This window comes from Sceloporus occidentalis, unplaced genomic scaffold, assembly GCF_023333645.1.
Source record: "Sceloporus occidentalis isolate IW3139 unplaced genomic scaffold, rSceOcc1.0.p SCAF_3, whole genome shotgun sequence".
Lineage (NCBI taxonomy): Eukaryota > Metazoa > Chordata > Lepidosauria > Squamata > Phrynosomatidae > Sceloporus > Sceloporus occidentalis.
In genome coordinates, this window is record NW_028316983.1 from 17,719,080 (window position 1) to 17,742,304 (window position 23,225).

Genomic DNA, 23,225 nt, shown 5'->3' on the forward strand with positions numbered 1-23,225 from the left:
TGAAGCTGTTATCATGTAAGAAGTTGACTGAAGTACTCAGGATGGGAATCTATGTTCTCAGTACCAGAACCAATTTGTGTGCTGTTTGAAGACAAATTCCTTGCCCAAAGCAGGTGAATGATCAGGCTCATGATAATTATAAACGCATGAGCAAGGCCAAGACCCTCCCAGTAATCTGGTCAAGTTTGTCTTTCTCCCAGGTATCAAGTTTTTTCCTGAGTTCTTGGAGTGACGGGCCTACTTGGTTGTTACAAGTGAGATTCAACCTGGACCAATTCTTCAGAAATTTCTCCTTCTGAGGTAGATTCTACAACGGTTGTGAACCACATCACTGAGGGGTTATTTTGTCAGCCTCAAGATTATTAGAACTGATGGTAATTTAGTGACTGATGAGTTTTTCATTTGTTCAGCAGAGGATTTTTCTCTGTTTTATTTCTTTGGGTTTAGACTGGTCTACTGTGTGAGTCTTCCTATATTCAAAAGCCTTATCCTGAGTCAGTAGTCTGTTGGGCCAGACTACTGTTGGCCCAACAGTCTGTTGACCAGAGGCAGAAGATCATACTGAAGGCACAATGAGTGTCTTGCCATCAACAGAATACGTTGTCAGTGTTGACTACTGAGAATGTTAATTGTTAGTTTTGAGGATGCCAGAAAACTTGCAAACCGTAGGTTCAGTCATTGTCTCAGGGCAGTCAAAGAGTTCAGAAGCCTCGACCAAACCTCACATTGCATTGAGTTTGATCAGTGATCTTGGACAAATTTGAGCTGGAGTTGATTTGTTACTGTTGTTAGTGAGGAATATTTTCCCTTTATACTGAACACATTTGAAAAAGATCTAAGCAGCCATTGGTCTCCAGATTAGATTATGCCAACAGCTGAGTAAAACAATTTCCCCCAAAATATGATAAAACAGATTGAGAAGATGAAATGGAAAGATAATATAGAAAGAGACAAAAAGAAAGGCCCAAAGTCTCCAGAAGTGCCAGAGTGGTTCTACTGAGGTACTACTACTATGGCAGATAAAGTAAGACTGAGGACAACTAGCACCACACATAAGGAGAAGAAGAAAGAGGTAACTGCCAAAATATCTACATTCTAGAAAATTACAAAGATGCACAGAAGCTGACTAATATGTTTCATTTACAAAGACCACAACAAAGAAGTGTACTATCATTTAAGGCTGTGGAACATTTAGCACTGTTGGGATACAGAAGTATCCTAGATAGGACTCAAGTGTTTTCTGTACAGCAGTAACAATTATTCCCAATAATACCAATGCATTTTTATTTGTGTTTTACAGCAACAACAGAAGTAAAATTATGTTTATTACAATTTTCCACTTCTAACAGAAGGATTATTTTTGTATGTTTATGTTACAGCTAAGAATATTATTGCTTTTAATTTCTTTAAAACTTACTATAAGTACAGTAATAGAATGATTATGAACATTCAAATGCCCTTCTTGGACAGAGTGGGTGTTTTGTTTCTATCATGGTAGGACCCAGGTTCTTTGACAGTGTGACTAATGGTACTTAAAATATGAAAGGTTGTGAACCACAGATTTAAAAAGTACTACCTCTTTTGGAAAAGAGTTTCATTTGAAAAAGGTAAGAAGTCATCTTAGCATCCAGAAGATTGAATTTCAGTTTGGTTTTCCATCAAGAACTACAAGAGCCCAATTTCTTTAATTCTCTAAAATAATAAACAATTTTGAGAGCTATTTATGTTCTATGAGCTTTATTTATGTTTTATTTATGTTTTGTTTTATGTCCCTCACAAATATGTCAATGTTGTTAACTGGCCTTATCTTCATATCAAACAAAAGGGTATACTTTGGATGATGTAAAATTAACTTGTGGAATACAAGAGGTGAAGACAGAGATGTGAAGTTTAAAAGTATTTAGAAAATTAATTGAATTCCTATTAAATGATGACAAATATGAAGCCAATGGTCAATGGACGGCAACAAATTCAAGCCAACATACCGTATATACTCGACTATAAGTTGACCTCATGTATAAGCGGAGGGCAGGTTTTGGGGCCAAAATTATAGATTTAGAAATGACTTGTGGATAAGTTGAGAATAAAACTTAGGGGTATGTAACAAAGGATGATGCAAAGAATGAAGCAAAGGAAAACATTGCCAGAAAACTTATAAAATCCCAGCAGGCATAATTGTTTGTGCTCATACAGGTCATGAACAAGAGAATATATAAAAAAGGTGTGAGTGCTTCCAGAACTGATGATATATTGCCTTTCACCAGGGCATGGTTCCTTTTTAAAATAAGAATTAGTCGACTCAGGTTTTTGGAGTCAAATTTTTGACTAAAATTTCTAGTTTTTTGTGGGTTTTTCGGGCTATGTGGCCATGTTCCAGAAAAGTTTCTTCCTGACGTTTTGCCAGCATCTGTGGCTGGCATCTTCAGAGAAGATTTCTCTAAAGATGCCAGCCATAGATGCTGGCAAAACGTCAGGAAGAAAGTTTTCTGGAACATGGCCACATAGCCCAAAAAACCCACAAAAACTATGGATGCCGGCCATGAAAGCCTTCGACTTTAAAATTTCTAGACTTATACATGAGTATATATACAGTAACTGTGAAATTCCTTTTTGCTATTTTTAAATATGGATGGAAGAAAAGAAATCCTACTGATTTATTGATAATACTTACTAATTTCTATAAAGAGTTCATTTATGTTTATTGCATTTTTTGCACTGGTCTCTACAAATATTGCGTGAATGGAATCTGCATAGTCTTTAGCATCTTTCTCCATGACTTCTCTAGGGGGAGAAGAGACAGACAAGGAGTGTAAGCATTCTATAAATCAACTATATCAACTCAATTCAATTTTAGAAAAGAAAAAATGACCAGCATTCAAGACACTATAATAAGGAATTTGAGCTAATCTAATCCCTGCTGAAGTGACTGTACCTGGGACACATATAAAAATTACCAATGTGCTGACAGGCCTGCCTTTAACTTCCTTAACATTATTGCTGAAGTCCTCCATACCTTCACGACACATTAAAAGGGTCACATGGAATTGGGCAAGATAAGCCGCATAGGGGGCATGTCTGATAACTAGTTATTTTTCTTAACCGACACCGCACATTATTGATGGAAACAGGATTATATGAATTTCGAATTCTCCTCAGTCAAAATACCAGAGCAGTCATTTTATAATCCTCAGTGACTGTCGTAATGGGACAGAAGAGAATTCTCGTAGATTAACTAAATAGAAACAGCATATCACTAATGACCCATTAACTCAGAATATATATTTTAAAAATGTATCCAGTACTTTCCATTCATTTCCAGCCGATTTATCTATGGTTGCTTTTATACAAACTGGCTGGCATCCTGTTTTTTAGTACCAACTAGAGCAGATGCATTCGGACAATTGTTGAACTGTGAGCCAACACAGAGATAAATGTAATGGACTCAAAGAGTGTACTCTAGTCAGGACTAAAAGAAGATTTAGGCCAACTGGCTTATTGATCAAGACCTAGTGCCTCAGACAACCTTTCTCTTCAACGTCCCTCCCCCATAGACTTTAACCTTATGCAAGACTACCGATACCCTTACATGTTCATTTCAGATAACAGTTCATTTTACACACACACCGCTTTCAGTCCTCCAGCTTCCTAGCCACAGCTGTTCTATGCCCCCCTTCAGTATCCTAGCCACTGGCAACAAGAATAGCATTCCTATAGTGAGCCAGCCTCCTCTCTTTCCAGTTCCTTAAAAAATCCCTGAAAGATTGGATCAGCATTCTAAAATTTATAAAAGCCAAGGAAATTATCAGAAAAAGTTACTGTACTAGGTTGCAGGTGACTGTTATACAAATAAATACCTACAGAGAGGCACAAAGTCATTTAATTTACCTTACATCATTAAGATCACACTTGTTTCCAGCAATAGCTACTACAATGTTGGGAGGTCCATGTTGGCGAAGTTCTTTCACCCAGTTCTTTAATGTCGAAAATGTTTCCTAGAATGGAATGAAAGAATTAGCCAATGCAAAAATATTTTGAACATATACATTTTTGCAAATAGCATTCAATTACCTCTTTTGTGATGTCATAAACTATAATAGCTGCTGCAGATCCTCGGTAGTACATTGGTGCCAGAGCACGAAACTGTGAAGAGAAAAACCATGTAAAAGTGACTTCTATGCCATATTAAAACACAATGGGAGTTGAAGGGAAAGGAAATCAATTAAGCACATGATTGCGTTATAATGAATTATATTGATTTACCATCACATTTTTATACCACACTTCCTTGGAGGCATTTAGGGTGGTTTCTCATAGCTCCCTTCCATTTGTATGCTCACAATAACCCTGTGAAGTAGTTTAGACAGACAGAAAATGACTGGCGTAAGGTTGCTTAATGAGTTTCATTGCTAAGTAGGTGAACTAGGTTCCCCTCATCACTGGGGAAGATGATCACAGAGACAGTAAGAAAAAACCTTGCCCCAGGTGCTGCATCTCACAAAGTATGAGAACTTGAAGCTCTTTCTGAGGGCAAATTTAAGGTATATTTATATACATGCAAAGATGATGATCAAGATCATTTACTTCAAAGCTCAAAATCCAGCTTCAAAGGTTGGTGGCTGAGGTGTCATTAAGAGGAATAATAGAATCATAGAGTAGTAAGAGACCACAAGGGCCACCCAGTCCAACTCCTGGAAGGAGTACATCCTTCCTCTTTTTTAAAGTAACAGATTAGTTTTATTTGTCTATGACATAATGCACATTACAAAGCACTGTAATGTACAATATACTTGCTAAAACAAACCACTGACAATCAAAGCTCTTATACAGTGTGAAAGCAACAACCACACTGCAAGGGAGAAACTAAAAGAATGAGACCAAAAGTCTGGTTGCAGATAGTTCTTCACCACAGCTTATTTCTAAGAACTACTTAGAAATAACACCTTTGAGCCTTGCTTGCATGCCCCTTAACTGAAATCTCCTTGTATACTTTGCCTGGAATACCAAAATAGTATCTCAGCTGCAGACTTTGTCCAGGACATGAAATATGGATTAATGTATCAGCTGAAGTAGACTGGTGTCTTCACTAGACTGTATAAACAGCTATTTTTCCTTTTTAAAAATATTTGCCAGTTTTCAACTGCATATCTACACATTAGATATGCAATTGTAAACTGCAAAAGGGCCATGGCTCGACTCAGGCTTGCATCCTTCCGAGGTCGCTAAAATGAGTACCCAGACTGTTGGGGGCAAATTAGCTTACTTGCTGTTCACCGCTATGATCTTTGAAATAGCGGTATATAAATAAAACAAATTATTATTATTATTATTATTATTATTATTATTATTATTAAATTCCATATATGTATAAGAGTATTTTGGCTGCCTAAAAATTAACATAATGCCATATAGGTATTTGTCAATAAGGGCATTCTGTACAGGACTCTGTAGCATAGCCTAGGATGATTAGCTTGATAACAACATTTTAAAATTGAAAACTGAGCAAATTGAATTGCATATTAATCAGGGAGCATGTTAAAGAACATATAAGAGGAGGGGCAACAGAATTAATTCTTTGCAGCAAAAGGTTTTAGGTTCAGTCTAACTCATCTCCATGTAGGATGGGAATATTTCTGTGTGAAACTTTGCAGAGCTATTGTAAATCCACATAGACAATAACAGAACACACAGCCCAATGAATCCACTCATTATCAGACAATTTCCTATTTTCCCCATATAACCCAGAAGGATTCAATGACCCAGTGAGGTGAAGAACAGTACTCTTGCAGCCAGACCCAGTTCCCAATGCCTATCCTTGTCCCTCAATATAAAATACACCTGCCTGGCTATTGCTTATTGTAGGATGACTTTTCATACTTTATTCAATCTACAGGTAAAAATACAATGCTGCATGTACCATATAGCTGTGATCAAAACATACTGTTCATTCCATTGGGCTATCGGGCCTGGCCTCGATTAAGAAGAAGAGCCCTCCCTCCAGTCCATCTGCCTTGGTCCAGGTCTCAGAGGGAGAGAAGAACTGCTGGACCTGATCCCCTTCCCCTCCACCATTCCCTTCTCCTTTTGTGTCGGGTCTAATAATTGTAAGCTGATCTGAGAGCCTTTAGGGCTGAAAGGTGGGGTATAAATACCATAAATAAATAAATAAATAAATAAATAAATAATTCCCAGCATAAGCCCTCCCTGAGCATATTTATTTAGCGGTTTTATATTCTGCCTTTCTCCCAAAGTGGGATTCAAGGCAGCTATATATTGACCCTCATAGTGATAGGAATTTCACTAGTATATACAAAACATTCAGACAATATGGTCTGTATGCAGAGGAATTCACACAAATCCATAAGATAAGTGACTTATCTAATACGATAATGGAACATGATGAAATCAGTTTTGATTTCCTTTTCCGTTTTGATAGATTAAAACTCAGGAAACACAAGCTCTAGAATGTAGGATGTAAACTAATGCTGTTTTAATGGAAGAATGAGAAAATATTTCATAACTAAATGCAAATTTCAACCCTATGCATATTTGGTGAGCAAAAAAGCAGCTGACAGTTATGCTGGCTGCTTGTAATACCAAATGGATGTACTTTGTTAAACCACCAGCTTGCTGCTTGCATTACATGATAGATTGAAAACCCCCCAATGTAAATCATTTGTCAAGGAAACTAGCTTCAGCCAAGAAGCTACTATTTTATAACAGTCACACAGGAGTCAGTCTATTAAAGCTACACATGAGATCAATAGCATTTAAGCAGTAGATCTACACTTTTTTCCTATATGGCACTGAATTACTTTAGTCCAAAACACACTGCAGAAACAATCCAGTTTGAGACAGCTTTAACTGCCATGGCTCAATGCTATGGAATTCTGGGAACTATAATTTTGTGAGATATTCAACCTTATCTGTCTGAGAGCTCTGGTGCCACAATGAACTACACTTCCCAGGAATCTCTGGCACTGGGGCAGGGCAGTTAAAGCAGTCTCAAACTGGATTATTTCTGTAGTGTGTTTGGGACCATTGCTTCATAGTTTTGTAGCTAAACAATTGAGGGAATGAGTCTTGGCATACTAGGCCAAAGGTGTTTCATGATTCATTAGCAGGATAGCAAAAATACTTTCACATTCTCTTGCCCACAGCAATTTTTGGTATGTCTATTTTACTTATGTGGGATGGGGGAGAGGAGAGAGAAAGTACTCTTATTTCAAGTTGACTGTAGTAAGTGAAAAAGATGGCATGTATTTGGAAAATCATGAAATTATGCTAATTAAAAATAAGGGCTTAGCCAAGGTTAGAAATGCACAAAGATGTGAAAAAGGAGACAGAGCAATAACTGGGTAACTTGAGATGTACTTTATAAGTACAGAGCCAGCTACATGAAGAGTTTTAGGAAAATAAAGAGCTGAAGGAATTATGTGGATTGACTATAAGACATCTCTTTATCTTCTTTTCTTGGAGCTGGGTGTATGCTGGCCATGACTTTGGTTCCTAGGTAAACGAACAGATAGAGCCAGCACATTTGCCTCTCTCTAACTCTAGCAGACTATGTTATCTTCTAGCACTGGCCATGTCTACTATACCAAGATCTCTCAATACTTGCTGTGTCTGTATAGTGGGAGTGTAGTGCTCAGTCACGAGTGCTGATGAAGAATCATGTTATTTCCATTGCAAAAGCTGCAAGATTTACTCAAGGAGTAAAAATAGAAAAGAGGATCCTGTTTTTTCCTCTTTCTGGAAGTACTGCATATTCAGCCACTTATAGATAAAAATATATAAAATGAATTCAAAAAGCCTGCATTCCTTGTAGTGATTTAAAGAGATTAAATAGGATACTGAAGATTGCCCCAACATTCAGTGGAAGTGTCCTGCCTGACAGTGATTGGCCTTGGGAAGTAAACTGCCAACCTACCAAATGGGCTTGATTCTTATGGAGAAAAACACCCAGGATAATCACTGAAAGCCTAACACCCAATAAGCAACTATATTCGTAATCTCAAGAGCAAGTATCTACTGCATTTAGTTTTTGATAGGGACAGAAGTCTGAATGGTATCCTTGCAAGCTTTCATTGGCAGAAGGGAGCAACTTACACTGTCAGCGCTTACTCTCATCCTTGGCTTTTTGAAAAGATGAACATAGGATGGATCACAGTATTTATGGTGGTGGTGGGACTATGCACAGAACTGCAGGCCTTTGCAAGGGAGGGGGAAGAGGGCAGCTAGAGTCTTGCTTTTTCTCCAACCACATAACCAACACAATAACAAAATGTAGGAGGCCATGAAAAAGGAAAAGAAGATGCATCAAAGCACAGTGTCTTAAGGGTGGGGCACATGGGTTTGAAGACTGGAGATAGATATGGGGTGTGAAGGAAAGAATGATAGCTCATTTGCTTTCTGATACAATCAAAAATCTGTAAAGAAACTTCTGCTTGCTTTACATCGTACTTGCCTCTTTAGAGTGCTCCAAAACAGCCTTTCAAACACTGTTTTACAGATGCCTGTGTCAGTGTGAGACAATGGAATGACTACCATGAAAAGACAAGTAAAAGTTCTACCAACAACTCTATAAACAGCAATGCTTCAAATGTAGAGCATTCAGACTCCCATTGTATACACAAAGTATATGAGATAACTATCAAAAGCACATGAATCTCACGTATTTATGTAGTTATTTAAATCCGAAGGGAAAGAGCTGTGGCTTACTAAACCATGTTAATATGGTCTCTTACCAATAAAGGCACACATCATATTTTGATCAGGGACAGATAAGCCTAAGAGGTTTGGGGGCCAATTTCCACTGCAGGTGGCCCTCCCCAAATGAGAAGTGCCCAGAAATCCACCAGTATGTCTACTTTTAACCTCCACTGGGAGGCAGGCTTCAGGGAAAACAAAGTGCAGGGAAGGTCTGTGCCTTGTTTCTTATTGGATTGTTGCTAGTGGAAGCTTCCAGCAGCAGATAGCAATTTTTTTGCCAATTATTTTTTCTCACAGGGGGAGGCTCCTGGGGAATGTATAACTAGCCTTGGAAACTGCAAGAAGCCCACAGGATTCCCACACCTGCATTAAAAGGACAGTAAATACCTATAATGTTTTTTCATACATGTCAGATTGCTTTAAAAACTGTCACTTCACATTTTAGACAGAAGGAACTAGGAAGCATTTGGAATAGAATATTTTAATCCACAAGTACCCAAAAAATTCTCTTTTGAATGCCATTTTCTACAAAATGGTAAATTTAACTGGGAAATCACAAATATATTCTTTAGTCCAATATACTGCTTTATCATCTCAGAGAACCAGGGAAACCAGAATATTTTTTCTATTTTAATTTTTTTAGCACCAAACTGAAAAATGCCACTTACAGATGGTTATGGCACATTAAGAAAAGCTTAGGCAAAATAAAAACATAAAATGATTTTAGTTTTGAAGAAGGACATGGTGTTTTTCATTTGGATTACACCTCTTTACATAAAGTTTTGATCAAATCTATTTACAAATAAGAAGTAGTCTTACTACTTACTCTTTCTTGTCCAGCTGTATCCCATATTAGGAACTTATGCAATTCATTCTGATATTGTACTGTCTTGGTCATAAAAGATGCTCTGAAAGGTATTCAATAGATGCATGTGTCAGAAAATAAAATCAACAACAAAGAGTTTGAGCACCCATCCATACATTTTGAGGATTACTTATTGTGTGCTCCACAAAATCCATACACACACAATTCACATGTACTAGTAACAGATTCATATGTCATTTTAAATGTGGGAGTCAAAGAAAGAGTGTTTTGCTTACCTCTGATGGTGGCCTTTTGAGTAATCATCTGTAAGCTTACACTGTTCTGCATCTGCACAGCATGTTTTGGAAAGTTCTAGAGCTAACTGAAGTCATTTTTGGCCATAGTCCCCTAACCCCTTCAAAGTGTTCCTGCTTTTTTCCTCATTTCCAGCATGCCACAGTGCACAGGAGGAGGTTAATAACAAAGACAACCCCAGTAGGGGGCAGGGCAACTGTGTGAGTTCATAGATGACAACCTGAAGAATCACAGTTACAGGTAAGCAACTTCTTCATGGTGTCTGTGACTCACGTGTGTGGCTGAATAGCAAGCTGACTTACTTGGAGGTGGGATGGTTTGCAGTGACAAAGAGAAAAAAACCCTGCTTTTTTGAAGTTGGCATCCAGATGCATTCTGACATCCCATCTATAATGTCTGATAAAGCTAACAGGCTATGCTAATGCTGTAGCTTCACAGATGACTGGCAAAGCCAGTCACAGAATACTTTGTAGTGTCTGCGGGTTTTTACTACATGGCTCTCACCCAAGCAATGTAGACAGTGAGAATGAGTCTGTGGAACATGCTTCTTGAAGATTGCTTTAGGAACTATGAATGAATGTAATCAATGTCACGGACTAAAAAGTCCACATGAGGACAAAAGAGGAAGAATATTTAATAACAGAAAACCAAACATGAAGATCACAGTAAAACATAATAGGGAAATCAGAAGGAAAAAGAAGTAAAAGATTTAAGTGAAACAGAAAAGTTTCCAGTATGTCACTACAGCAAAAGAAACGGAATAGAGGAAAAAAAGTAGAAATGCATACTGGAGAGGGAGTGGGCTACCAGGAAAAAAAATTGCTTGCTCAGTTCTGAACATTTCCAAAATGTTTTGCACAGGCACAGGATAACCCATATGAAGAACCCATATGGCCATTGAAACTACAAAGACGTTTTTATATTTCATGTTGTCCTTTTTTTTTGCTATTAGAAAGAGCACGTGGGTAGACAGAAAAATGCCAATATTAATTAATTTATTTATGGTATTTATACCCTGCCCTTCAGCCCTAAAGGCTATCAGAGCGGCATAAATGAATGGCACCACATAAGAGTACATGCAACAACAGTGAATACAATAACAACAATATTTGTTTGTATCACCAGAGATGGAAAGTCATCTTAATTGAGAAACAGCCTGCACTGCACCACTAACTAACTTCAGGTTTATACAAAGGGATGCAATTATGTGCCTTCAAGTTGCCTGTAACTTATGGCATTCTCATCAATTTCATTGGGTTTAGTTAGGCAAGGAATATTCAGAGGTGGTTTGCCACAGTCACCTTCTGAAATCTAGGCTACAGCAACTGGTATTTCCTGGTGGTTTCCCACCCAAGTACTAACCAGGGCAGACTCTGCTTAGCTAGCACAATTGTCCAGATCTGGTGGTTTCAGGGTGCACCACAAATCCACAAGTTGAACTAACTGAGTGATATGTAATACTTCAGTCACTCCCTTGCACAGATGTGTGTGTGTGTGTGCAGGTGGCAAGATACTGGAAGCTAAGGAAGGTCAGCCCTGGTAAGTATTTGGATGGGAGACTACCAATGAATATCAGGTGCTGTAGGCTATATTTCAGAGGAAAGAACTGGCACAACTACCTCCGAATATTCCTTATCCAACAAAACCCTAAGAAATTAATGGGGCCACCATAAATCAACAGATGACTTGAAGGCACATAAACACATGCACACATTCAGTATTGCAGTTACAGATTCGTAACCCAGAGTTATGGATCTGTAACTGGTCTGTATTTAGTAATACTACATAGTCTTACTGTAAACCTATGGAAATACCATCCCAGTCCACTATAATGATCAGTAGCCACTTCGGGGTGAAGGAGGTCTGTTCTGCTTCCAAAGGGGGTTCAAGAAAGAATACATTTCCACACTCTTCCCACCAGCAAACAAACCTCTGGCAATGAGAGGCAGGACTCCTGTCAAAAGCCCTTGTCATGGTCTTATTGGCTGGAGAGAGGAAGGCAGAAACATTGTCTCTTTTATGCTCCAGTCAGAGCTGGACTGGACCTCCTTTGCAGAATGTGGCTGCTAGTGCCTACAGTGGGCTGTCAGATTGAGGCAGGACATGTTATTTACTGTATATACTCATGTATAAGTCTAGAGATTTTAGTCTAAAAATTGACCCAAAAAACCTGAATCGACTTATCCACAAGTCAATGTAAGTTCTGAACTTCAACTCTTATTAAAAAAGGAGCCATCCCCTAATAAAAGGCAAGAATGTAATCTATCCTGAAAGCACTGAGCCCCCTCCCTCTGCTCTCTCATCAATTCAGCTTTTAGTGTGAGCACAGTTATCCCTGCTGGAATTTTGTAAGCTCTTTGGCATTATTTCCCTTTCCTTCATCCTTTAGATCTTTTGCCCCTAGGTTTTACCCTCGACTTATCTACGGGTCGTATTAAAATCCATAATTTTGGCCCCAAAACCTGCCCTTGACTTATACATGAGGTCAACTTATAGCCGAGTATATACAGCAGTTATAGTTAAGCAGCTGATCTAGGATGCTGCTGTAGTCCTCTATGGATCAACTGAAATCACAGGTATCGCTACTATACAGTCACCCCCTCCTAACTTGCGGATCTCAGATCCGCGACCTCAATTATGCATGGAGGGGCGACCTCAATTAATGCTAATGGCATGCCCTATTCAAGTGAGCCTATGTTTTCACACAGGGGTGTCCACAATGGATCCCCCGTGCAAATGGAGGGCCAACTGTAATGTGTACTTGTTTAATTTTGGTTCTCACAAAAGCCTAAAGAAAGGCATAGACAAACTGTACCATTGGATAGTGGAAATCTGATATATCCCCCGAATTACCATTAAAGTAATATGTTGTTTTATTAATCATCTCTCCTCCAAAAATGAAATGAAGTAAAACAAATGAAGGAGGACAAAAAAGGCAAATATCATTAGATTAGAACTCATTCCAAATTGCAATGAGTTTCAAAATCTCAGCAGATAGAAACAAAATCTACAAATCCTGCATTTTGCTGATATAACTCCAACATAAAATGCTTGCTGTTTGTGCTACCACTCTCATTTTAAATAGATGTCATACCACTATAGTATGTTACCATGGAAAGCAGAAATATTCTATGATATCACTAAAACAAAGAAACACTCAGACAAATATATTAAAATTACCACCATATTTCAACCAGTTTTAATCAAAATTGCTTTAAAAAGCTTAAAAGTGCTTAAGCAACTTTTAAAAACAGCAAAGTTGGTCTCTGACTATTGTTTAACATTAATTTTTTTTCATAGTTCTAGTCTAAAATATAAAGTTTTTATGTAGAAAAGCCTACAAAGTACATTCACAAGCTTTTTAACTTGTATAAAGCATAATTGCATGAATTTTGATGATTGTGTACATTGATTATTTTTGATAAACCTTGCAACCTTTGAACTTTCCATTTTAAAAGGAGTACTTGTTCAATTGCTGTTGTTGTTATTGTGCACCTTCAAGTTGTTTCCAACTTACAGTGACACTAAGGTGACCCTATAATGGGGTTTTCTTATATTTGTTCAAAGGGATTTGCCATTGCCTTCCTTTGAGGAAACCCAGTGGATTTCTATGGCTGAGCGAGGATGTGAACCCTGGTTTCCAGAGTCCTTGACCAGCACCCAAGCCTCTAAACCAAACAGGCTCTCTCCACTGCTAGGCTATATCAGAGTAAAAAGCTGGAGGGCCTGCATACTATAGTCCATATCAACGGATCCTTTATTCACAGATTCAGCCATCTACATCTTATCATTAATGCATCACTTCGGGAGGGTATATTTCCAATGGCCTTGAAGCAGGCAATAGTTAAGACCAATCTTGAAAAAACCCTCCCTTGATCCCCTGTCGAGAAACAATTATAGACCAGTTTCTCTCTTACCATTTTTGGGCAAGGTGATCGAGAGGGCAGTTGCCTCCCAACTCCAAGCTGTCTTGGAGGAAACCAATTATCTTGACCCATTTCAAACTGGCTTCAGGGCGGGATACGGAGTTGAGACTGCTATGGTCGCCTTAGTCGATGATCTTCGTCTAGGCATCGACAGGGGAGACGTGACCTTGTTGGTGCTCTTGGACATCTCGGCGGCTTTCGATACCATCGACCATGGTATCCTTCTGGGATGCCTAGGGGAATTGGGTATCGGAGGCACTGCGCTCCAGTGGTTCCAATCCTATCCCTCGGGAAGGTCCCAGATGGTGAGGCTGGGGGATTGTTGCTACCGTAAAAGGGAGCTAACATCTGGCATCCCACAGGGCGCCATTTTATCCCCCATGCTGTTCAACATCTACATGAAGCCGCTGGGAGAGATCATCCGGAGACATGGGGCTCGGTGTTATCAGTACACTGATGACACCCAGATCTATCTCTCCATGTCTCCGACTGATACAGTGACTAAGGATGGCATTTCTCCTCTGGATGCCTGCCTGGAGTCAGTAATGGGCTGGATGAGGGAAAACAGACTCAGGCTGAATCGGGAGAAAACAGAGGTACTTGTGATAGGTACCCCAAGTCCAGGCAGGGAAATTTGTCATCCAGTCCTGGACGGGGTTAGTCTCCCCCTAAAGGACAAAGTTCGCAGTTTGGGAGTACTCTTGGATCCATCTCTACAACTGTCATCCCAGGTGGATGCGATGGCCAAGAGTGCTTGGTACCAGCTTCGGCTGATACGCCAGCTGCGTCCCTGTTTGGACCAAAAGGACCTTGAAACGGTAGTACACGCACTGGTAACCTCTCGGTTAGATTTCTGTAATGAGCTCTACATGGGGCTACCTTTGTACCAAGTCCGGAAGCTTCAGTTAGTGCAAAATGCGGCAGCCAGGTTGGTCGCTGGAACATCTAGGGCAGACAATATAACTCCGGTATTAAAATCTCTTCACTGGCTGCCCATTAGCTTCCGGGCCCAATACAAAGTGTCGGTCATTACCTATAAAGTCCTATATGGCTTGGGCCCGAGCTACTTGAAGGAGCGCCTTCTCCCACATGATCCGCCCCGCACTCTCAGAACATCAGGGAAAATCTTATTAGAATGTCCGAGAGTGAGATTGTCAACAACTCACAAGAAGTCATTCACATCGACAGCACCTACTCTCTGGAATAATCTTCCTGATGAAATCCGAGCCTGCTCCACTTTGGATGCCTTTAAAAAGGCTCTGAAGACACATTTATTTCGATTGGCATATCCGTCTCGACTCTTTGTAGTCATTACTCTTGATAGACTTGCTTATCATTGACTGAAAAAACTCTTGGCTGTGTGTTTTTATGTATATTGGGATTTATGGATTTTATATTTTTAAGCTGTATGTACATATATTCTTGTTGTACACCGCTTTGATCATAGGAAAAGCGGTATAGAAATAAAATTTTATTATTATTTTATTATTATCTACAGCTTGAAAATATTTTTAAAAACGTATATCCCAAAAGGCCAATCTTGATTTTGCTATTTTATGTAGGGGACACTGTGATGTCCTGCCAGGACTGATTGAATTTTCCCCTGCATTTTCTTTCACATTGGTTCAGGCCATAGTATGTTTAGTGTAGAAAAGTTCTTTGTATTAGTTGTGGGAGGAGCTGTAGGATTCCCCTGCATTATTTCCAGGTTTGGTTTGCCCTTTCCCTGCATGCTCTGTTGTAGCTGGAAGCCTTTAGTTGGGAGCAGTCTTTGCTGTGAGCAGGCAGAGAGCTGTCTTTTGGTGGCAAATAGGCCCAGACAGCCGGAAAGGGCATTTCTTACACGTTAGCCATTTCAGTTACCAGTACTCAGCCAAATTAGTTACCAACAACAAGTGAATAAAGAATTCAGGAGCTGAAAGACCCTGCACCAGCTCCAACTAACATCAGACCCAGAAAGATGACATCCGGAAGATTGCTGAAACTGTAAAGTACCTTTTGTTTAGAGCTGGGGAGGAGAAAACTCTTTATTTTGTCCTTTAAATTAAATTTCCCCCCTTTTGAACTTTACATTCAGCTTCAGAGCCTTTTTTGGGTAGAAGAGTTTGATCTCACCAGGGTACCAGCGTTGCACACCCAAACCTGCCACCACCTTTAGTTGGGTGTGTCTTCACAGACACCATTTACTATGCCACTGTATTTAATGGTACTTCAGCATCCATGAATTTCTGATATCCACAGGGGCCCTGGAACCAAGCCCCAGCGAATACCAAGGGCACATTGTACTTGTTATTACCAAAAACTTTACTAGTAAAAAGGTTGGTAATAGCTGAACACCAATTCATTTGAGATGTGGTGCTGGAGAAGAATGCTGAGGATACCATGGACAGCCGAAAAGACAAGCAAATGGGCCCCAGAATAGATCAAGCCTGAATCTTCCTGGAAGCCCAAATGGGAGAATCCAGTCTTTCAAACAGCCTTATTATACGTAGGAAGAATATACTGATTGCCATTCTAGGTCAGATAAATGATCTACCTGAATCTGAAGCACACTGAGAGGAGTCTGTTTGATGCTTCAAGACTATGTATAAGCATGATGTCAATATTTGATATGTAAAAGGTCTGGAAACTTTGAATATATGGGGAAAAACATCTTTCCCATTTTTCTTTTGGGAAAAAATGCAGTATTTGGAAAAATTGAAAAATGTAATTTTTCAGATTGAAAGTCATTTTGTTAATTTAGAAACATAAAATGTACTATGCATAACTTGGCTTGGCATAAAAGTATCATGTTTAATATATGCAGCTTGTTCAGGAAGTAAATAAAAATCGAATGTACTTTTTTTAAAAAAAGTCATTGCCACAAGTGAACCTACAAGAGAAACTATAAGGAACCTTTTTGCTTTGGCCAATTTATGAGGAACAAGCAAAAGCTCCATTAAAAACTGAAGAAACCATCATCATTATTAGTAAAGCAAAGAAAGAAAGCACTCATCCCATAAAAAGAACCAAGAAAAGGAAAACAAGACCAGGAATTACAATGATGTGAGATACTGTAGACTCGTGCATCTTAGGCTATCTTACATGGGGAATTGGCAATATGCCTGGGACCAGTACCTTATTTGTCCCTGTTGGTTTACAAATATTTCTTTTTTTCACTGAAACTAACTAAGGACTGGCAGATGATGGAATGCAGACCAGCACATACACAGACCATCACGTATCACTGCTCTTCAAACTCTTACATTTGCTATAGGCTTTTTTAAAGAAATGATGTGGAGGAATAAACATATGAGCATCCTACCTTAAGTATTTTATTTGTCATTCTAAAAGAAAACATTTCACAACCCATGTTTTTCACTTTTTGATGGAAAAATTCCCTTGGCCCTCATATCGCTAATGGGTAGCAGCGGTATACTGTCATTGCTTGGAAATTAAATTTACACCTGTAGTTACTCGATACTGATCTTTCTAGCTTTCGTTCACCAACCTAGTGACTTCCTTTAGTTACTCGATACTGATCTTTCTAGCTTTCATTCACCAACCTAGTGACTCCCTTTACGTGCTATTTGCAATTATAGTATCTAGCGGCAGTGTTAATTTTGCATTGTGAGAAGCATCACGGGCTCCTGTTTTGCCTTCAGGCTGTTGTGAATTAGTATAGTAGCTCTGATGGTCTGGAACAGTGAATCAAGAGTCTAAACTTTTTCTAAAACCAGACATAATGAAGACCAAACATTCCATCTATTACATATCAAAATTAGGTCCAAAACACACTGCAAAATCCAGTTTGAGTCTGCTTTAACTGCCCTGGCTCAATGCTAAAGAATTCTGGGAACTGTAGTTCTGTGAGACATTTAGCCTTCTCTGTCAGAGAGCTTTGGTGCCACAATAAACTATAATTCCCAGGTTTCCCTAGCACTGAACCAGGGCAGTTAAAGCAGTCTCAAACTGCTTTGTGTTTTGGACTTTATAATTATAATTTTGGTTCGACTGAAGATAATTTCAGTGTAGTTTTTTGTGTACTCGCACTTTCATTTTTTAGAGTTCCATAGCTCTCTGTATAAGGAAGCAATTCACGTAAAGTGTTATCTACACAATACTTCCTTAAATATGAATAAAGGGATTCATAAAGGAATGTCTCTGGCTGACTAAAATATCCTGATACTTTGCACACAGAACAGACAGGCTATTCACAAAGGTGGTAATGTAGTCATATTTCTTCATTTACAATAAGCATTTAACACCAAGGGCCTATGGGGACATATTACTTCTCCCTATTAACTACAGCTGGAAAACAATCAGGCAGATGTGAATGTTAAGCGAAATGAAGGTGGCAGCCTTAATGGAGAACAAAATTAACAAAGGTGGGTTATAGACCGCCCATTTGGGGCGGTCTGCACCCGCCCCTTTCCCTGGAGTATCGGGGCCTCAGCGGCCAGAACGGCAGCCGCTGAGGCCCCGATCCGCCGCTTTTCAGGCTGCGGGGAAGCAGCAAAACGCCGCTTCCCCGCAGCCTGAAAAGGGGTGTCCCTGGGGCTTCAAGCCCCAAGGACACCCCGCGGCGGCGGGGAGAAGAGAAAGGGGCCGCTTGGCCCCTTTCTCTTTTAGTCCGCTGGGCGCAGCCATCTGAAGGCTGCGCCCAGCGGACTAAACCAGGAAGGAGCTCCGAAACGGAGCTCCTTCCTGCTCCGTGTTCAGGGCGCACTAAGCGGACCAAGGACGTCACGTCCGCACTGCCCCATCTAGAGGCGGCGCGGCTGTGACATCCTCACGGCGGCGGCCATATGGAAGGGCCGCCGCCGTTTAGTGCGTGACGAGCATGCACTAGGGTTAGGGTGGTGCGGAAGCACCGCCCTTTTGTAACCCTAGTGCGTGCTCATCACGCACTGAAGTGCCGGTTTGTAACCGGCCAAAATCTCCTTTTAATTAAGATTATGAAAGAAACTATCGAATAGGATGGCAATCATGCAGTCTTTCAGACCTTGAACTACAAGTCACAGCAGGTCTAGCTAGCTCAACCAGTTATGAAAAATGCTGGGAGCTGCAGTTCAACAACATTTGGACAGCTGCATGATTCTCATGCCTGTTTTAGATCTTGATTAAACTCCAGGTACATTAACCACAGATAGACTTTTCATCTCTCTGGCTAAGAGGGAGTATTATATTTAAACTCAGTGCTAAGAACTCTTGACTTTTAGTTATGTTCTTTTATCAAGCAGGATCCAAATGACATGGAGTTCAGAATCTAGTTCACAGCTGCACAATAAATGTTTCTATACAAAAAGGCTTTGAATATTTAATGAGTTACCTATAACACAACCTTCTTTCATTTACTTACCCAATTGTTGGATTGATGTTGGGATCAAAGCTGTCCTCTACAAAGCGCCACACAATGCTTGATTTGCCTACACCAGTGTCCTGAAAGAGAAGCCAAGCAGGTATTTTAAAGATAATTTGGGTATTAAGAGCAGTACCTAGGGAGAGTTTTTATTTGGTGGTTTGTTTCTGCATGCTTTCAAGTGATTTCTGACTTATGGCAACCGGAAGTCAAACCTATCACAAGGTTTTCTTGGCAAGATTTGTTCAGAGGAGTTTTGCAATTGCTGTGGCTGAGCAGGAATTCATATGCTGGTCTCTTGCAGTCCTGGTCCAAACACTCAAACCACTACACCACAGTGGCTCTCCTTGTAATATGATAAATTTTTATTTTTATTTCCTCAACCATATGATACAGAATCATAGAGTTGCAAGATACTCCAAGGGCCATCCAGTCCAACCCCTTGCAATGCTGCAATCAAAGCACAATCAAAGCATCCTGGAAAGACAGCCATCAAGCCTGTTTAAAAATCTCCACAGAAGGCAACTCCACCACATTCCAAGGGAGTGTGTTCCGCTGACAAACAGCTCTTAGCATCAGAAAGTTCTTCCTAATGTTTAGGTGGAATCTCTTTTTCTGTAGCTTGAATCAATTGCTCCACGTCATAGTTTCTGGAGCATCAGCAAATAAACTTGCTCCATCTTCAATATGACATCTCTTCAAATATTTTAAAATGGCTCTCATCTCATCTGTTAAGCTTATCTTCTCTAGGCTAAACATACTCACTCTGTAAGCCACTCCTCATAGTGCATGATATCAGATCTTTCATCATTATGGTTGCTCTCCTCTGGACACACTCAATATCCCTCTTGAATTGTGGTGACCAGAACAGGACACAATATTCCAGGTGAGGTCTGACCAAATTTAGAACAGAATGGTACTACTTCCCTTGATCTAGACAGTATACTCCTACTGATGCAGCCTAAAGTTACATATACATTGGTAAATGATATTGAGGCATAAAGATTTATTTGAAGGAGGAGGACTTGTTTTAAAGATGAAAACAGTATGCCACTGTAGATAGGGCAGCAGTTAGTATAAGTAGCAGATGGACTCCTGTCTGCTTTAATATGTTCTCTCTAGGAATCTCAGGTCCTCCAGCACAACTCTATGGTTTACATCAATCTGATGTTGTGCTGGAGAGCCTACATATTCCTAGAGAGAACACTTCTCTAGCATTTGTAGGTCCTCCAGCGCAATTCTGTGCTCAACATCTGGTGAATATTGACGATAAGAGTTGTGCTGAATGACCTAGAGATTCCTAGAAAGGTGTTCCTCAAATAAAAAAATAGTTTTATATTTGCATTTTCCCACGTTCACAGAGGTCCTGTGCCACAACCCCAGAGAATGTGGAGGGCTCACTGTATACCAATATTTATCGCTTAGTCTTTCACTACATTAAGATTTCAATTTCTGATAACTCAGTAAAGTTTCCACGCTTTCACAACACACATACTCCACAGGTACAGAGAAGCTCTGTGTGGACCAATCTTAATGATGTGTATAGTAAACAACGTATGATTAGAAACAAAAAGATGTTCAACTAGTTGGAAAATGTTTGTAATACTTGTTACTCATTCAGCTCCACCCTATTAAATCAAAGGCCATACATACTTTCAGTTACATACCTGAAATATGAAGCAGCTATGAGTTCATGAGAAAGCCCAAAGTGTCTCTACACATTGAAAGTTCTAGATTATTTTCCTCTTGTGCATAAATAGGAACAAAATATTCATCTGGTAATAGAAACATGATTCAAAGCATCCTAACCACTTGCATCTATCACTAAGCATCCAATACTGATGCCTTTTACGGCATCACTTGAGACAAGGTTATACCTATAAAGGAAGTGGTTTCAGCCTTGTGGCCAGGCTAAATGCTGTGACAAGCAACATCAGACCCTTCTTTGTGATTTTAGAAATGAGCCCAGTTTTATGCAGTTGAAGATTCTGGGTCTCAGGAATGCTGGCATTTTAAAATTCTTAAAACTAGGGTCTCTGTCTCTGTCAAGGATTATGAAAACGTGTTTGGTCTTTAAACTCAAATGAAAAGCATATTCCAGTTTTATATCATCTTAATATAATTTAATTAATACTCACAGAGACCATATTTAACCTTCTTGTTCTATAATGGGCCAATGTGTTCCAAACCCATGCTTTGTAGCAAAATCTACACAGAACAACTACTGTATTTTCTGGCATATAAGACTACTTTTTAACCCAGGAAAATCTTCTCAAAAGTCAGGGGTCATTTTATATGCCAGGTTTCGTCTTATAGGGCGGGTGCTGAAACTTCAGAGCCAGACTGGAGAATCTGGGGCTTTGTATACAATTTTGTATACAATCCAAGCAGGCTTTGTATACAACAAGTTTTCCTGCTAAGTACCTGCATGTCATAAGCATTTGAATTAAAATTACCATATTGAAATCAAATCTGATGTTTTTTAAACTTTTATTTGGTGTGCACTGGAAGAGAGGTAGTCTTATACAGCGAGTATATCCCAACCTCTATATTTTAACTGGAAAAGTTGGGAGTCGTCTTATACGCCCAGTAGTCTTAGATGCCGGAAAATACGGTACCTTCAATGTAGGTATTCCTAATTGTCAGCCACATGCTCTGCACCAGTTTTTTTTTTTACCCTAGAATCACAGAGTTGGAAGAGATTGCAAGGGCCATCCAGTCCAACCCCCCTGCCATGCAGGAACTCTCACTCAAAGCATCCCTGACAGTTGGCCATCCAGCTTCTGCTTAAAGACCTCCAAAGAAGGAGACTCCACTACACTCCAAGGAAGGAGTCTGTTCCACTGTCGAACAGCACTTACTATCAGGAAGTTCTTCCGAATGTTGAGGTGGAATCTCTTTTTATGTAGCTTGCATCCATTGCTCCGGGTCCTAGTCTCTGGAGCAGCAGAAAACAAGTCGGCTCCCTCCTCAATATGACATCCTTTTGAGTATTTAAACAGGGGTATCATATTACCTCTTAACCTTTTCTTCTCCAGGCTAAACATCTCCAGCTCCCTAAGTCGTTCCTCATAGGGCATGTTTTCCAGACCTTTCACCATTTTAGTCGCCCTCCTTTGGACATGCTCCAGTTTTTCAATATCCTTTTTAAATTGTGGTGGCCAGAACTGGACACAATATTCCAGGTGGGGCCTGACCAGAGCAGAATAGAGTGGCACTATTACTTCCCTTGATCTAGACACTATACTTCTATTGATGCAGCCTAAAATCGCATTGGCCTTGTTAGCTGCTGCTTCGCACTGCTGACTCATGTTCAACTTGTGTTCTACTTGGACTCCCAGATCCCTTTCACACATAGTCTCATTCTGCCAGATGTCCCCCATCCTATATCTGTGCATTTTATTTTTCCACCCTAAGTGCAGTACCTTACATTTCTCCCTGTTGAATGAAGTTCATTTTGTTAGCTGTGGCCCAACTTTCTAGTCTATTCAGGTCATTTTGAATTTTGATCCTGTCCTCTGGAGTGTTAGCTACTCCTCCTAATTTAGTGTCATCTGCAAATTTGATAAGTATGCTCCCAATTCTGTCATCCAAGTCATTGATAAAGATGTTGAATAGCCTTGGATGCAGTTCATCTGGTCCCGGAGATTTATATTTGTTTAGATTAACCAGATATTCCTGTACTATCTCTTTACTTACCCTACGAACAACCACCGCAACAAAATTGGTAGGACTAAATATACCCTGCAAAATTTATTGGTTTTTTGCCATTGGGATACTTTTATGCCAGTTAATAAAATGCACTGGAAGGAGAAACAGCCAATGTTTTTTCTGGTGAACCAACATATAGCCAAGCAGAATAACATGCTCAGCTACCAGTAGGTTGGCCCCATTTGAAGGAAATTGAATTTTCTTCAGGGGAGGACACGTTAGAATTCATTGGGGCAACAAATTAACTCACCTACATATGCAGTGTACCGTCTATTTTTATTTTATTTCACCTTCATTTTTGGCTCTGGGTATTTCCTTGATTCTGCAGAAGCAAAGAATCTTTGTGACATGGGATATTTGCATACCCTTCAATACACATGAATTCTCACTGGGGTCAGAAAACACCTCACAATTAAAA

General features: G+C 39.7%; 1 protein-coding gene across 2 annotated transcripts in view; it reads right to left on the reverse strand.

Annotated features, from left to right (window-relative positions):
* LOC149315612 (ras-related protein Rab-22A) overlaps positions 1 to 23,225 on the reverse strand; it is a 48,077-nt gene that overhangs the window by 20,464 nt on the left and 4,388 nt on the right. For both annotated transcript variants that reach the window (XM_089513743.1, XM_089513742.1), the window contains exons 2-6: positions 19,097 to 19,176; positions 9,536 to 9,617; positions 4,069 to 4,140; positions 3,886 to 3,992; positions 2,672 to 2,781 (exon numbers count right to left, since the gene is read on the reverse strand). In XM_089513743.1, the coding sequence (XP_089369869.1) occupies positions 2,672 to 2,781; positions 3,886 to 3,992; positions 4,069 to 4,140; positions 9,536 to 9,617; positions 19,097 to 19,176 (451 nt within the window). The remainder of the gene's footprint in view (positions 1 to 2,671; positions 2,782 to 3,885; positions 3,993 to 4,068; positions 4,141 to 9,535; positions 9,618 to 19,096; positions 19,177 to 23,225) is intronic.